Source organism: Apodemus sylvaticus, chromosome 6, assembly GCF_947179515.1.
Source record: "Apodemus sylvaticus chromosome 6, mApoSyl1.1, whole genome shotgun sequence".
In the NCBI taxonomy this organism is placed as follows: domain Eukaryota; kingdom Metazoa; phylum Chordata; class Mammalia; order Rodentia; family Muridae; genus Apodemus; species Apodemus sylvaticus.
The window spans coordinates 126,275,960-126,291,485 of NC_067477.1; the positions used below are offsets into that span (position 1 = coordinate 126,275,960).

General features: G+C 43.8%; 1 protein-coding gene across 1 annotated transcript; it reads left to right on the top strand.

Moving 5' to 3' along the window:
- Nucleotides 1–7,678: 7,678 nt before the first annotated feature.
- On the top strand, nucleotides 7,679–14,565 carry LOC127687596 (uncharacterized protein C2orf16-like). The gene has a single exon (XM_052186396.1). It carries the CDS (start codon nucleotides 7,735–7,737, stop codon nucleotides 14,356–14,358), a length of 6,624 nt encoding a protein of 2,207 aa, XP_052042356.1. The 5' UTR covers nucleotides 7,679–7,734; the 3' UTR covers nucleotides 14,359–14,565.
- The last annotated feature ends 961 nt before the right edge of the window (nucleotides 14,566–15,526 follow it).

Below are 15,526 nucleotides of genomic sequence, written 5' to 3' on the forward strand. Positions count from 1 at the left end.
AGGGGGTAGAGAAATATTTAAAATCAAAGGAAGGAAAGAGAGTAAAGGGGATATTTCAGTCAGAAAGAACCATTTTTTGAAATTTATTTATATTTTACATGTATGCCTGTTTTGCATGTATGACTATCTGTGCCCCACATGCATGCCTGGTGCCCTCAGATGCAGAATGGAGTATATGATCTCTTGGTACTAGAGATACTGATGTTTGTGAACCACCATGTGGGTGCTGAGAATCAAACTTGCATCTTCTGGAAGAGAAGTCACTGCTCTTAAGTACTGAACCATCTAACCCCCAAAACAGTGAAGTTTTTTTTAATTAAAAATACATTTATTCATTTTTAGCATTTCTCTTTTTTATGCATGTGTACACATGTATGCCACATGTATGTAGAGGTCAGAGGGCAAGCCACAGGTGTCAGTTCTCTTCTAACATGCAGATCTTAAGGGCTGAACTGAACTGAGGTCATCCAGCTTAATGGGTATTGAAAATTGGATGTCATTTTTTGGAACCATCCATCTTGTTCTTTGAAATAAAGTGTCTCAGTGGGACAGTGAGCCCCAGGGACGTGCTTGTCTCCTCTTCTCCAGCACTGGGACACCATGCATTCTGTTATCGTGTGTGATCTGGGGATAGGGCCCAGCTTCTCTACTTGTATGGCATTCACTTCACTGACTCATCTCCCTTGCTCCTGGTGGAGGGATTCTTTACAATAACTGATGCCCAAGGAAGCAACCCCTTTTCCACCCTCTCCTTCCTTACACCAGAACTATGTTAGACTTGAAATGATCACTTTCTTTCTTTGTCCTAATTTTCTCACTACTGATTCCAAAGACAACGAAAAAATATTCTCTCTGCTTTTCAGCTCAGCACTTAAATACCTGAATTCATCAGAATCAAAGTATATGTCTTCTTCCTCTATCTCTGACACTGGGACTCTGGAGTTTGGGAAACATTCCACTAGTTACAGCATCTCCTCTGAATCAGACTCTGTAGAGCTGACACCACAGGTACCATGTTCAGCCATAGAGAACAGAAAGGTCACTCCAATGGCATTGCTTCAGGTCATGGATTCAATGGGAATAAACCCAGATTCCCATTCAGAGGTAACAGACTCTGTAGAGCTGACACCCAAGGTACCATGTTCAGCCACAGACAGCAAAAAGGACACTCCGATGGAATTGCTTCAGGTCATGGATTCAATGGGAATTATCCCAGATTTACATTCGGAGGATACAGGCTCCATAGAGCTGACACCCAAGGTACCATGTTCAGCCACAAACAGCCGAAAGATCACTCTGATGGCATTGCCTCAGGTCATGGAGTCAATGGGAATTATCCCAGATTTACATTCGGAGGATACAGACTCTGTAGAGCTGACATCCAAGGTACCATGTTCAGCCACAAACAGCCGAAAGATCACTCCGATGGCATTGCCTCAGGTCATGGAGTCAATGGGAATTATCCCAGCTTTACATTCGGAGGATACAGACTCTGTAGAACTGACACCCAAGGTACCATATTCAGCCACAAACAGCACAAAGATCACTCAGATGGCATTGCTTCAAGTCATGGAGTCAATGGGAATTATCCCAGATTCACTTTCAGAGGATACAGACTCTATGGGAAAAGCACAAGATAAGACTAACTTATCACAGCCATCAAACCAAGCTGAAACAGTGAGTATACCTCCCAAGTCATCAAACCCAGTAGCAAGTCCTCAACATCAAGCAAGAGCATCAAAGAGTATGTCCTCAAGACTAAATCAAATCACAAATACCTCAAACATAAAAATATTGTTTAACGTTGTGGATTCTAGGGAGATAATTAATGAATTATGTTCTTATGTCACAGAATCCACAGAAATAGCCCCAAAGCCACAACACCAAGTCATTGGTGTAGATACATTGGGGCTAGATACATTGCATAAACATCAAGTTGTAGAACCAGCAAAGATGAGTCAAGACCCACGTCATACAGTCTTCAAAGCTGGGGAAAGGCTTCTGCAGCCTCATCATAAAGTCCCAGAAACATTAAACATGGACTCGGGGTCACAGAATCAAGCCACAAAAGAGGTCAGATTTACTCCTAGCTCTCTTCAACCTTCACAGCCATCATCTAAAGTCCTTGACTCATCGAGGATGATTCCAGAACCACCAGTGCAATCCATAAAGGTAAACTCAAGGGTTCAGCAGTCCCCCACGGGAGTGATCCCACCTTTACAAACTGGTTTGATTGCACCGTCAGTGGCTCACGCCAAAGACTCTCTAGAGTTGCCATCCACATCCCAGGTTCAGGTCAGAGACTCCATTGGGATGACACGACATCCAGGCACAAAGAATCTGTCATTGATTCCAAAACCACCTCATCAGGTCATGGACCCTTCGGAGTTCACTCCGTGGCACCAAGACATAGACTTCTCAGAGGTGAGTCCAACACAAAGTCACAAGATGACAGAGCCTTTAGAGTTAACCTCTGATACGTGGCCACAATGGAAGAATCCTACAGTGATGACTCCATCACATCATCAAATAACAGAATCTATGACAACAGCCTCAGGGGCCCCAGATCAAGGGACAGTACCTCCAGGGATGGGCCAATGGCATCAATTTGCAAATTCTGAAGTCATGCCAGCTACTCCAAAACTTCAAGAAGTGGAGTGTTTGGAGAAAAACACAACACCACAATCTAAGGTCATGGAGTCAGTAAACTTAACAACAGAATTACAGAATGGATATTCAAGACTGCAAGTTATAAAACCTGTGGACATATACAAGGATTTAGCTCCACAAATGGTAGAAAATGGACTACTGACCCCAACGGTGGTATCTACAGATTTGGCCCCAGAACAACAAGAGCAGAGCATACAGTCTGAGGAATTAACCCCAATACCAAAAATACAAACTGAGAAACCTGTCCCATTAGTCCCAGAGTCTCAGCTTCCAGATGAAAAGTCTGCCCAAGGTATAGTTGAACCACAACTCCAAGATGTACAATCTGCTGGGTTGGCCCCAAATCAACAGGTGCAAAATAATAAATCAGAAAATTTGACTACTGTTTCACAGTCTCAAGGTATGGAAGGTGTTCATTCAGCCCTACCACAGGAGGTACTAGAAGATATAAAAATGGTTGCATTGGCCTCAAGACTACCACTTGAAGATATAAAATCTTCAAACTTGGTACCAAAAAACATCTCTGAGAATATTGCCAGTGTGCCACTGCTTGAAGATACAAAGATTACATTGCTAGACTGTAGGAGTTTAATTCCTGAGTCCCTGGTGGAAAGTATGAAAGTTGATGAGTTGACCACACACATTAATGCAGTAAAATCTTCAGATGTGAACCTCATCTTAAGTTCTTTGTCCCCAGATTTTGAAGGGCTGACTGAAAACCAACAAGCCTCAGAAGCACGGGTGACCTCTGACACTTGTCATCAGATAGAAGAATCTGCTGAGTTGACACACTCATCAGTAGGAATGACTCCAGCACCACCGAGCCAAACCTCAGAATCTATAGAGATGGACTTACCACCACTCCAAGATATTCTTGAAACTAGGATCCACCTTGTAAAAGAGGAAAAGGAGACTCCAGAAGATATTCTGAATTTGCTACCAGAATTAGAAGTGCCAACCATAGGCCTGGAAGTGATGACCCCAGAACCACAGCCCCCGGATGTGGACTTTGCTCATATGACACAAGAACCATGTTCAGAAATTACTAACTCATCAGAAAGAATTCTATATGAATACACGGAAAGCACCAAATTGGCATTACTTGAAGTTGATGATTCCCAGGGGACCACTGTAGAAACCTATTCAGAAATGGGATCTCAGGGGTTGAATCTAGAACCAAGAGTGCAAATTGAGGAATCAGAGTCATTGGTAGAAAATTTGAAAATTGAAGAATTAACCTCTGAACCATCTGTACAAATTGTAGAACCTATAGATTTGACTGCAGGACCCATATCACATATTATAGATGTGATCCCAGGGCCACAGGTTCACAACATAAAGTCTACCCAATTAGATACAGGATTAGGGTTACAAAGTGAGTTATCAGTGGATTTAGTAAAACAGCCATCTCTAGGAGTGATAGATTCTGAAAACAGAAAACCAGAGCCAGGACTGCAAAGTTTATCACCAAAGGAGTCATTTGAGGGAACAAAGATTCCAACTGTGAAATCTGTGGATTTGAATTTGGGCGAAGAGCAGCCAATTGCCAAATCAGGACTGACTCCATGGCCACAACTGCAAAGTGTCAGATTTCCAAAGTTATATCAAGGGCTACTTATTCAAGGGGAAAATCCAGCAAATTCTACCTCAGGCCCCCCACATTATGGTTTGAAATCTAATGAAGCAATATCATATTCCCCAATGCCAGAAATCATATCTAGTTTTATTCCGGGGCCAAAGGTTTCAGAACCACAACCACAACATGTGAAATCTATGAAAGTAAATCTGGGACCATGTTTGCAAGATGTGAGATTTTCTGATCCTATCCCCAAAGATACACAGCTTGAACAGGGCTTTCTACTTCAAGAGAAGAAGTCTCAAGGATGTATGCCAGAATTATTACTGCCATTAAGCCAAGAGCCAAAGTTGGGAGAGAGGAAGCTTGCTCTGCCTATACAAGGATCAGAGTTTCACAGGATGAAATTTGCAACACAAGCTTCTGAAATACAGCATCCAAGCATGATATCTGAGGAGGTCAACATAGGATCTTGGGAACAAGATGCCAAATTTTCTGAGCTGGCTTCAACACCAAAACTTCAAGGGGTCAAATTTGGGGAGCTAAACTCAGAATCAATGTTTGTTAGTGACAGTTATATGACTCCAGAGTTAGGGATACAGAATCCCAACTTAGCCAAGATGACTCCAGGGCTACAGGATACAAGGCAAGTTAGTTTTAACACAGGACCACAGCTGCAAGATGTCAAATTTTGGGATGGAATACCAGGAACTCAACCTCAAGGTGTGAAAACATCAGAGCTAAAGTCAGGGCCACACTTAGAATGTGTAAAAATTTCTGAGTTGACCACACCACCAGAGAGGGAAGGGATGAAGTCCAAATTGATAGTACACCAGTCCCCGATTCAAGATGTAAAATATATCACAGGGAATCAAGTGCCAAGTGTTGAAGACAAAGTGTCTTATGAAACATCTGAGCCACAGGTACCAACATGGGAAACAACGAAATTGACCCCTGGGAAACACTTAGCAAATGTAGATCATTCTGAGTCGATCAGAAGACCACAGACCCAAGGCATAGCATCTTCTGAATTGGTTGAAGCACAGCTTTTAGGACATATGAAACCTGTGGAGGACAATATAGTCTCAAAGCAAGAAGCTCTGACATCTGTGGAATTAACACCAGGGCTACATTTGGGAGACATTACATCTACAAAGTCAAAGTCAGAGCTGGAGCATTTCACATTTATGCTGTCAACCTCAGGGATGCAAACAGGAGATAGGACCCTTAAAGGGCTGCCTCCAGTCTCCAGCTTGAAGGGTTTAAAACCAAAGTTACTACCTTCAAAGCCAACAATGGAAGATAGGAAATCTGTGATCTTAACTGTAGAAGAATGTCTCAAGAGGATAAAATCTGCTGTGATATCCCCAAGTGGTTCCCTGAGAGGAGATATGAAGCCTGTGAAGTTGATTCCTGGTTCAAGAATTCAAGATATAAAAAATAAGGGGTTGGACCGTGATACACATGTTCAAGATGTAAATGCCATGGACTTGAAACTTGAACCAAAGAAGCAAGGGGAGAGTCCTGTGACTTTTGTACCAAGCATGCTGTTTCAAGATAAATCAATAGAGATGTTTCAAAGGCTTCGACTGCAAGGCATAAAGCACAAGGAACTGATGTCACAGCCACAAATGCAAGATAGGAAACCTGTGATCACCCCTTGTTTGAAACAACAAAGTCTAAAACCTACAACTGTAGCCCCAGCCCATGGAATCCAAGAAGTAAAATGTGTAGATTTCACCTCAATACAACAGTGTCAAGGAAAGGCACACATGGATTTGACTCCTAAGTCTAGAGAGGATGACCAGAGAACTGTAAATCCACTAGAGTGGAAAGGTGGGATTTTTGATCAACAGAAAAAGCAGCTTGGATCAGAAAATACATTACCCATGGAGTCAGCTCAAGAACCCAAACCTGCACATATGAAACCCATAGAGCTCAACCCTAAGTTAAAATTCAAAGATACAACCTCATTTGAATTGGGTCCTCAGCCAATTGTTCAAAGTGTAAAATCTGAAGAGTTCCAAAATGAACTACAGGTGCCAAGTATGAAACCTTGCCATTTGACTCCAGGGTCCCAGATATACCAAGAAAAAGCCTTGGAGTCAACGTTGGACCTACAACTTCAAGGTGTGGAAACTCTGGCACAACCTTCAATTGAAAGCACAAAGACTATTCAATGGATACCAATATCTGAGTTTCAAAGTGAGAAAGGTGTAGCTTCAAACTCAAGGTCACAGTCTGGAGATGCCAGAGCTACAGAACTGAAGCCTCCCATGCTATGGAGAAGTGTGAAGTCATCCAAAGTGACTGCCAGGTCAAAAACTCAAGGAGAAAAAAAGGTGGCATTTTATCTTGAACCACAGTTACAGGAAGTAAAAACCTCTCCATTAGCAGTACGGTTGCAGGAACTAAATCCACTTCACTTGACTTCAGAGCCACAGACTCAAGGCATGACATCCGAGGAGCTAAACAAAGAGCCAAAGGCTGCAAGTGTTAGATCTGTTCAGTGGACACCTCGAAAGGAGTTCCAAGGTATAAAGATGTCAGGATTCAATAGTGGGTCACCGTTTCAAGGTGTCACATACACAGAACAGAAACCCTTCATAAAATTGGGAGGTGGAAAGCCATTGGAAATGACTCAAGGGACAAAACTTAAGGGAAAAAAATCTGGGGATTTTAACCTCAGGCCACAAGAACAGTGTGTGAAGACCCTCCAGTTGTTACCAGGACTAGAGGTACAAAAAGGGGGAAACTTCACATTGTGTTCAGAACCACAGTCTCATTGTGTGGAAACTGTGTCATTTCACCATGGAGCAGGGCTTGAAAACACAAAATCTCCCTTGGGCTTACAGCCTAAAGGCAACACAGCCACAGAGTTACAACCCTCAGTACAAGAAAGGGATGTGAAGACATCTGAGGACTTGATGACAAGGCTCAAGACAGAAGGTAACGAACCTTCCGGGTCAACCCAGGCATGCTTGTCTCATAGGTTCAAAACTATTGACAAATCTATGCTGCCATGGAAAAATCCCAAATGTGATCCTACCTTAAGGTCATTGATCACTAATAAAAAATTAGTGACATTCAAATCCAGGTTCCATATAGAAGACAGGAGATTTCCTAAACTGGCCCCTGGAATACAGTCACGAGAATTGAAACCATTCAAGTCATCTTCAGGAATTCAACAGCCTCAAGATGTAACATTTTCAGTGTTTAAAGAAGAGCCAAGGCCTTTAGAAGCAAAATCTGGGGTATTAGGCCAAGGGTCTGAGATGAAGTCTGAGCCCCAGGGCCAAAGTACAAAATGTTCTGACTTCACACCTGAAACAACATCCCAAAATATGAAATTAAAACTAACTCCCAGGTCACCGATGAAAAGTAAACCAATTTCGACCAAAATTCAAAGGGTAAAGCTAGATGTTAAACCAGGGCCTCAGTCCCAAAATATAAAATCAGATTCAATTCTGAAGACAAAGCCTCAAGAAATGGAGATGGAAGACTGTGAATCAGGCCCACAGTTACAAGATCTTAAATCTTTGAGGACGATCATGGGTGTAAAAGTCCAAGATGTCAAATCTATGAGCTTCAGTCCTAGAACACACGTGGAAAGTATGCCATCTGAAGTCATCACAGAGAAGAATGTCCTTGGTATGAAACCAGCAGAAATGAGCCTACGAGGTGAGACACCCGTGGTCACCCCAAGGAAGTTGCTTTTAAGCACACAGTCTATAGGGCTGGATTCAGGCTTTAATTTGCAAGATTTGAAATATCCTGAGCTGATCATGGGCATGAAACTTCAAGGTATAGACTCTATGGAAGGACACGTGAGAAGTATAAAACCTTCTGAGGTGATTACTGGGATACAAGATGTAGAATCATCTGAGTTGAGCCCTAGTCCAGACCTTCAGGGTATAAAATTTAAGGTGTTCTATCCTGGGTCACACTTGGAAGATGTGAATTCTGCATGTACTCCCAATATACATTCTCAATACATAGATTCCAGTGGGTATATACCTGGGCCATATCTGCAAGATATGAATTCTTCTGTGTGGATTCCACAGTCAAACATTCAGTGTATAAATTCTGAGTGCAATCCTGGAATACATTCAGATGGGATGAATTCTTCCTCTTGCTTTTCGGGATCAAAACTGCAATGCCTATGTTCTACTGGGAGCACCCCTGAGTCACATTTGCAAGACATAAATTCTACTGAATTCATCCCAGAGCCAAGTCCTCAGTATGCAAATTCTTCTGCATGCACCCCAGGATCAAAATGTCAGTGTGCAGATTCTTCTGCATGCATACCAGGGCCAAGTCCTCAGTGTGCAGATTCTTCTGCATGCACCCCAAGATCAAATGCTCAGTGTGCAGATTCTTCTGCATTCACCCCAGAGAATCCTGAATTACATTCGCAAGCTGGGAATTCTTCTGTATACACTCTAGGGCAAAACCATCTGTGTGAAAATTCTAATAGGTATAATCTTGGGCCACTTTTTCAAGGTATGAACTTTTCTTCATTTCCACCACCACAAATTCTGTGTGTAAATCCTGTTTGGTGCAATACTAGAATACATTTGAAAGATATAAATTCTTCTGCATGTACTCTAAGTCAACAATCTCAGTCTGTAAATTCTATTGGCTACAACCCTGGGGCACATTTACAAGCTCCAAAACCTCAAGAACAGCACTTGAAAGATTTGGTGTCTGAACTAAATCCAGGGTCAAGCAATTTGGGTGTATCACCTTCTCAAGATATGAATTCATCTAACTTAATGCTAGGGGCAAAGTTTCAAAAGATCCCAGTTTGCAAGAACCAGCTTGGGTCGCGGCAGCAAAGTACACAACCTATATTTACTTTGAGGCCTCAGTCAAATGGTGTGAATTCTGTGGTTTTACCTACGTCGCCTCCGGAAGATAGAAAGTTTCCAGAGAGGAGCACACACACACCCTTTTGTACAAATGCTGTAAAACTGACTCCTGGCAGTGATCAGAATGACATGAGAAGAAGTAGGGTATTTTTGAAAGAACCTCTTTCTCAAAATGTTCAAGCCATACATTTGAAGCCAGCATCACAGTCTCAAAGTGTGCGGTCTTCAAAAGAACCAATGATAGTATTGCCACCACAGTCCACCAGGAAGCTCTTAGCAGGACCATCACTGACCAGTGTCAAATTCTCAGATTTGCCACTGAAATCAGAGCAGAAAAATAGAAAATCTTTGGCATTTCCTTCAGAGCCAAAGTGGCAAGGTGTAAAACAGGTGAAATTGTCATCAGTGTGTCTGCAGGAAATTGGAAAATCTGTGGAGTTACCACCAAAATCAATTTTTCAAAACGTGAAACCTGGGAACCTTATGCCCCAGACAATTCATCCCCTCACAGAATCCATGAGACCAGAGAGACAGGTGGAGGACTTTGCAGAGATGAGCATGAAGCCTAGGTGTCAAGTCCCTAAATCGGTGCATTTTACTTCACCACCAGTTTCCCAAGATGTGGGATCTTTAGAATTTACAAATGGGGAGGTAAATAAAAGCAGAGAAATGACAGGGAAGTCTATGAGGTTGAGCTCCAAACCAACAGATAACATCCTAGAATCGTTAGAGATGCCCCTGAAGCTAGATCTTCAAGTACCAGAATTGTTTGATCTGACTCCAACACTAAGTGATCATGATTTAAAATCCTCAGAGCCAAATCTACAGAAAAGCTACCAGCTCCCAGAACCTCCTGAGTTACATTCTTGGTCGTGGCCTCAATTTCAAGATTTCAAGAAGTTACAGACAAAAGAGGGTACAGAATCTGATAGAATGACCCTCAGCTTCAAGAACCATGTTGCAGACACCATAGAGTTTACTTGTGAAGCAAGACAGCAAGGGGAAGAATTTAGAATGACTCCAAAGGCGATAAATAGAGAGATTGAATTCATAGAAAACTCTCCAAGGCCATGTCCTCAAGACTTAGGACCTCTGGGGGTGGGCTCTAAGGAAAGATCTCAAAGGGAACAATCTGTAATAACAACAAGGCCATTCTGTCCCATCCCAGATTCCACTTCAGGAATAACACCAGGGCCAGGACCTCAGATTCCCAAATCTAAAAATTTGGCCTCTATGGAGTGGTTGCACAAAGAATCCTTTGACTTGGCAGGCAAGGATAAGAGTCAAGTTGTGGGAAAGAGAGACTCTGTAGAGCTCACCTTTGGTACACAGCAGTCAGGATGGGTAGCGGCTAAGCTAACAAAACCTCAGAATCTGAGCCTGGAAAATGTAAGCATCACTCCAACAGAATCACTGGATGAAATGATAAACGTTGTAGGAATTAGTGTAAAGCCAGGAGATCAAGTAACAGAATCTGTGAAGACACAGCTTTCAGTTCCTCACTCAGTGGCCCTCCCAAAAGTGTGTGAATTTGTGGAAGTGATCTCCAGACCACCACTTCAAGTTGCAAAGTCTGTGATGATTCCAGAAAGTATCCCTCAAATGTCAAAATACAATGATTTGACTTCCAGAACACATGATGTGATAAGTTCAAAATTTCCTCCAAGCCTTCAGCTACAAAATGTGCAATCCAAAAAAGTAGTCATAGAGCCAAAACATCAGGCTTTAGAAACAAAACAACGGCCAGGCTTTCCACTAATAAAGACTGTAGTAACTGCCAAACCATTGATTCAGATCGTAAAATCTGAAGAAGTGGCACCAGGACCATGTCCCCAGGCTGTAGAACCAATAGGACTGGGCATGAGACCAAGCATTAGAGTAAAGGAGTGTTTGAATTTACACCCAAGACCACATCTTCAAGACCTGGTAAAACCTATGGAGTTAACTCAAAGGGCAGATATTCAAGTGACTTCTGCAGAATTAATATCTCAGCAAACATCTCCCCTTAAGGAACCTATAGTGTCAACTCATGAGCAAAGGCTTCAGGCTGTAAAATCTCTAGGTCTCAAAACAAAATCTTCTAAAATAAAGAAAATGAAAGATTCAAATCAAGGATCAGTGTGTCAGAATAAAGACTCTGGCATGATCGCACCAGCAAAGTTAGATGCAGAGAATTCCTTATCTAGATCCATACACAGCCCTTCAATCCCATGTCCTTCTATCGTTGACAGAACAACTGAATTAGGGCACAGCCAGGGTTCTGGGGTGCCCGAAGTTTCCAGAGCTTTTGGTATGGAAAACATTGGTGTTGGTAGTTTGCAGTCTTCAAAGTCCTATACAGACAATACTATGAAAAAATCATCAGTTCTTCCTTTGGTCCTTCAAAATCTACCCTCTGATAAGACAGGGGACAGCAAGGGAACCAGGTATCCTGATATCTGGAGCATGAATGTCTTATCCAAGGAAGAAAGTGGAAAGAAGAAAATGGAGGAATTCCAGAGGTATTCTTCATACCCATTCAGATTACTATCCCAGGAGTTTCAGGCAGGATTAGTGGCTCGAAGAAGCACTATCCATTCTTTCCTGGGCATACAGCAAAATGTCTGGGAAAGCCATGTCTGTAGGCAGAGACTACCTAGAAAATACCTCTCCAGTATGCTAATGCTGGGGAATGTCCTGGGAACCACTATGGAAAGGAAGCCTTGTTCTCAACCCTTTTCAATAGAAAGATCCACTATGGACAGTTGTCAATCCATCGAAAATTTATTTGGGGTTCCAGCTGAACTGATGGAATTTTCCCAAAGCCTGCTAGAGAGGGTTCCAAGGACCATGTCTCAGACGTCAGTGGATAAAAAGTACATACAGAGACATATTTTATTTCACAGTAATGAGAAGAAAATGCCGCTGAAGATGTGGACCCGCGGCTCCACATCTTCCATAATACAGAGATTCTCTGGCACAAGATTGGGAGTAAGGAAACCAAGCTCCAAACCCCACGATATTTTCCAGGAAGCCACTGAGCATGTGTCCGTCTCATGTACCGGGACCTGGTTTCCTGACTTGATGAGATCAGAGATACTTTACACTAGGGAAGATTCTGTTTCCAGGGAGCAGAGTAAAATCTCACCATGTGCACCGAGTAGGACTTTTGAGTCTCAGCATTCCCTCAAGACAAGTTCTCTCTCCCAGTCAAACACCGATAACTCAGAACATCTTCTAAGAGAACTCAAGTTAAAAATAGCAGGAAAACTCATAAGAAGTCAAATACCCCACAATGTCCCTCCGCCTCTAGATTCAGGTCTTGTCCTAAAGTATCCAATATGCTTAGAATGTGGCCGATGTTCAGGCCTTAATTGCTCTCATAAGTTACATTCTGCTTGGGGGCCGTACCTTCTCATCTACCCACAGCTCCACCTTTTAAACAGCCCTGAAGGCCATGGTGATGTTCAATTGCATCTTGGATTTAAATTAGGGTATCCACAGAAAGGTACTGCATCACCATCACATAGAGAAGCTAGATTCTCTAAGCTGGGTTCCAAGCATCCTGGCTATGGAAGCAATCAGGATGAAACATGGATTAAATCAAGCCTCAGAAAGACCTCTGTCTTGACAGATCCTTTGAAGAAAATTGTCAAGGGACCTAAAACACAAAACACAAGGCTATACAAAATCAGTCCTAGAACACTGAGGGGTCTGTCAAGAAACAGAATTGAAACCCCCCAAACAAGCACTGTTTCTTCCAAGACACAACCTAAGAAATCCTCTCAGCCCAAAATCATCCAACCACTTGTTCAAGGCCTAAGGCAGGCATTCCAAGCAGCACATAGAATTGTGACTTTTACGGGCCGGAAATTAAAGAAGATGAGGCCAGACAAGTTGTGTTCAGTCAACAACGTGTGCCCCAAACAAAATGCCAATGATTACTTCATGAGAGATAGCGAAGGAGCGAGGACACCAGCTGTCAGGCTCAGGTCAACAGGCTCAAGCGCTAAGCAAAAGGACACATGTCAGGGAGGAAGTGAGCGTGGTAGACAAGCTCCACAGCCCAAACCAGCGAGCTCTCTCCCACCCAGACCCTTGCAATCGCAGAAGACCATGGTTCATGGAAGAGATGACTCTAAACAAGCTACTCGAGTCCCCAAAATAATGGACAATGTCTACGGTGATGAAGCACCAAAAAATCAACCACAGCAACTCGGCTTCTTCAGGGAGAGAACCCCATGTAATAAGCCATCTGAAAGAAGTCATTGCCTGCTTCCTCAGGGAACTCATTGGCAAAATCTCTCTAAGAGGAGACATCACAGTCCTTCTCGGAGAAGGCGTAGCAGTCCCTCTGACAGGACCCTTAGAAGTATTTTGGAGAGGATATATTGCAATCCTTCCCAGAGAAACAGTCTCAGCCCCTCCTTAAGAAGTGTATCTGAGAGAAGCCAAAACAGTGTATTTAAGTGGAGAAGCCACAGCCCCTCCAGGAGGAGCCTTCGAAATCCCTCAAGGAGGAGCCCTCAATTTCACTCAAGGAGCCCTCAAATTGGTTCAAGGAGCCCTGGAATTCGCTCAAGTAGGAGCTCTCGCAATCCATTGAGAAGTCCTCATAGTCCCTCAGGGAGGAGCCCTCACAGGCACTCAGTCAGAAGTCCCTGCAGTCCTTCAGGAAGAAACAGTCACAGTCCTTCAAGGAGGAGCCCCCATAGGCGCCCTTGTAGACCTCTAGAGAGGAGGCATAGCAGTCCCTCTGACAGAACCCTTAGACGTCTTTTGGAGGGGATTTATCACACTCCCTCCCAGATCAATAGTCTTAGCTCCTCCATAAGAAGTCTGTCTGACAGAAGCCATAACGGTCTATTTAAGGGGAGAGGCCACAGTCCCTCCAGGAGGAGGCCTCAAAGTCCTTCAGGGGAAAGCCCTAGCAGTCCCTTAAGAAGTCCTCGCATTCCCTCAAGGAGAATCCCTCACAGTCCCTCAAGGAGGAGCCCTTGCAGACCTCTAGAGAGAAGAGGATGCAGTCCCTCTGTGAAGAAGAGTCTACACAGTCATTTTGGGAGGAGCCAACAGAGTCCCTCTTCTCTGAGATGCCTCAGTACCTCAAAAAAGAGCCATCTCATTCTCATGCGAAGGTCACAGGGCAGTCCTTCAGAAAGGAGCCATGGTGATTTCTCTGAAAGAGCTTTTTCCATTCCCTCTCGCTGGAAGAGATGTAGTTCCGGTGATGGACTCTACCCCAACATTACCTGGCAATAGCCAGGTATGCCTGGCCAACTATAAAAGGGGCTGCTTTTCCCTTCTTCTTTCTCTTACTGCTGCTCTCTTGCCCCCTTTCTCCCCTCTTTCCCCATTCCCTGGCTGGCCTCAACTTCTTTGCTCTCTCCTTCTCTCTGCCTTCCTCTGCTGCTACTACTCTCTTAACTCTTCTCCCCATACCCTAAATAAACCCTATTCTATACTATAGCATCATGTGTGTGGTCCCTCAGGGGGAAGGGATGCCTTGGCATGGGCCTGCGGAGCTATCCCCTTGCCCCACACCTCACCACAGTCCCATAGAACATATTCTTATATTTCTTTATCTTTTTATAATCACAACATCTGGAATAAGCCCAGGACAGTTCCTCTAACCCAGGCTACACAGGCATTCTTACAGACTCATCCTGTCATTCTGAGAGAACACAGTATAGTCCCTCTGAAAGCAGACACAGTCATTCTGAGAAGATGCACAGAAGTCTCTCTGAGAGGAACCAGCACTGTCACTATGAGAGACCCTGTCACAGTCCCCAGGGAGAGGCTCAAGCATCGTTCCCCTAATGTCCCCCTAACGATCTTGGCTAAAGAGGTCATGTCTTCCAGGGAAAATACCGAAAATCCAGAGGTGTGGAAGCATGAAGTTAGTGGATAAGGAGAGATCTGCCCCTGTTAAGTGTATTTCTGCTCAGCCACTGCCTGCACCCTCAGCACTGAAAGAGCTATCTGGGAGGGAAGGGGAAGAGAATGGGTCTGTAATTTAAGATCAATAAAGAAAAGTGCGATTTGAACCCCATTAGCATCTGTAAGACCACTTTTGGGATGGGTGAGACCTGCTGTGCAAATGCAGGTTCAGAGGACCTTCAGACTCCTCCCATTTGCTCCAACCCTCTCTTCCAGTCAGCCTCCCTTCTCTCCTGTAGCGATGGGGGCGGGGTCTCAATGGAAGCTGAAGATGAGTCCATGTGACTCCTTTTCCTCTGCAGCCCCCTCTGAAGTCACTAGGCAGAAGTGGATGTTCAGAGCAGGGCTAGTAGTTGCCGAGACCACATCCGGGAGAGGCGAGCAGAGCGGAAGTGGCTTTAATCTGGCCAGAGCCCTTGGGTGAAATTGTTAGGCGTGGAGGGGGAGTGATGTCTTCCAGACTCGGTGCAGTCAACGCTGCAAGTTTCTT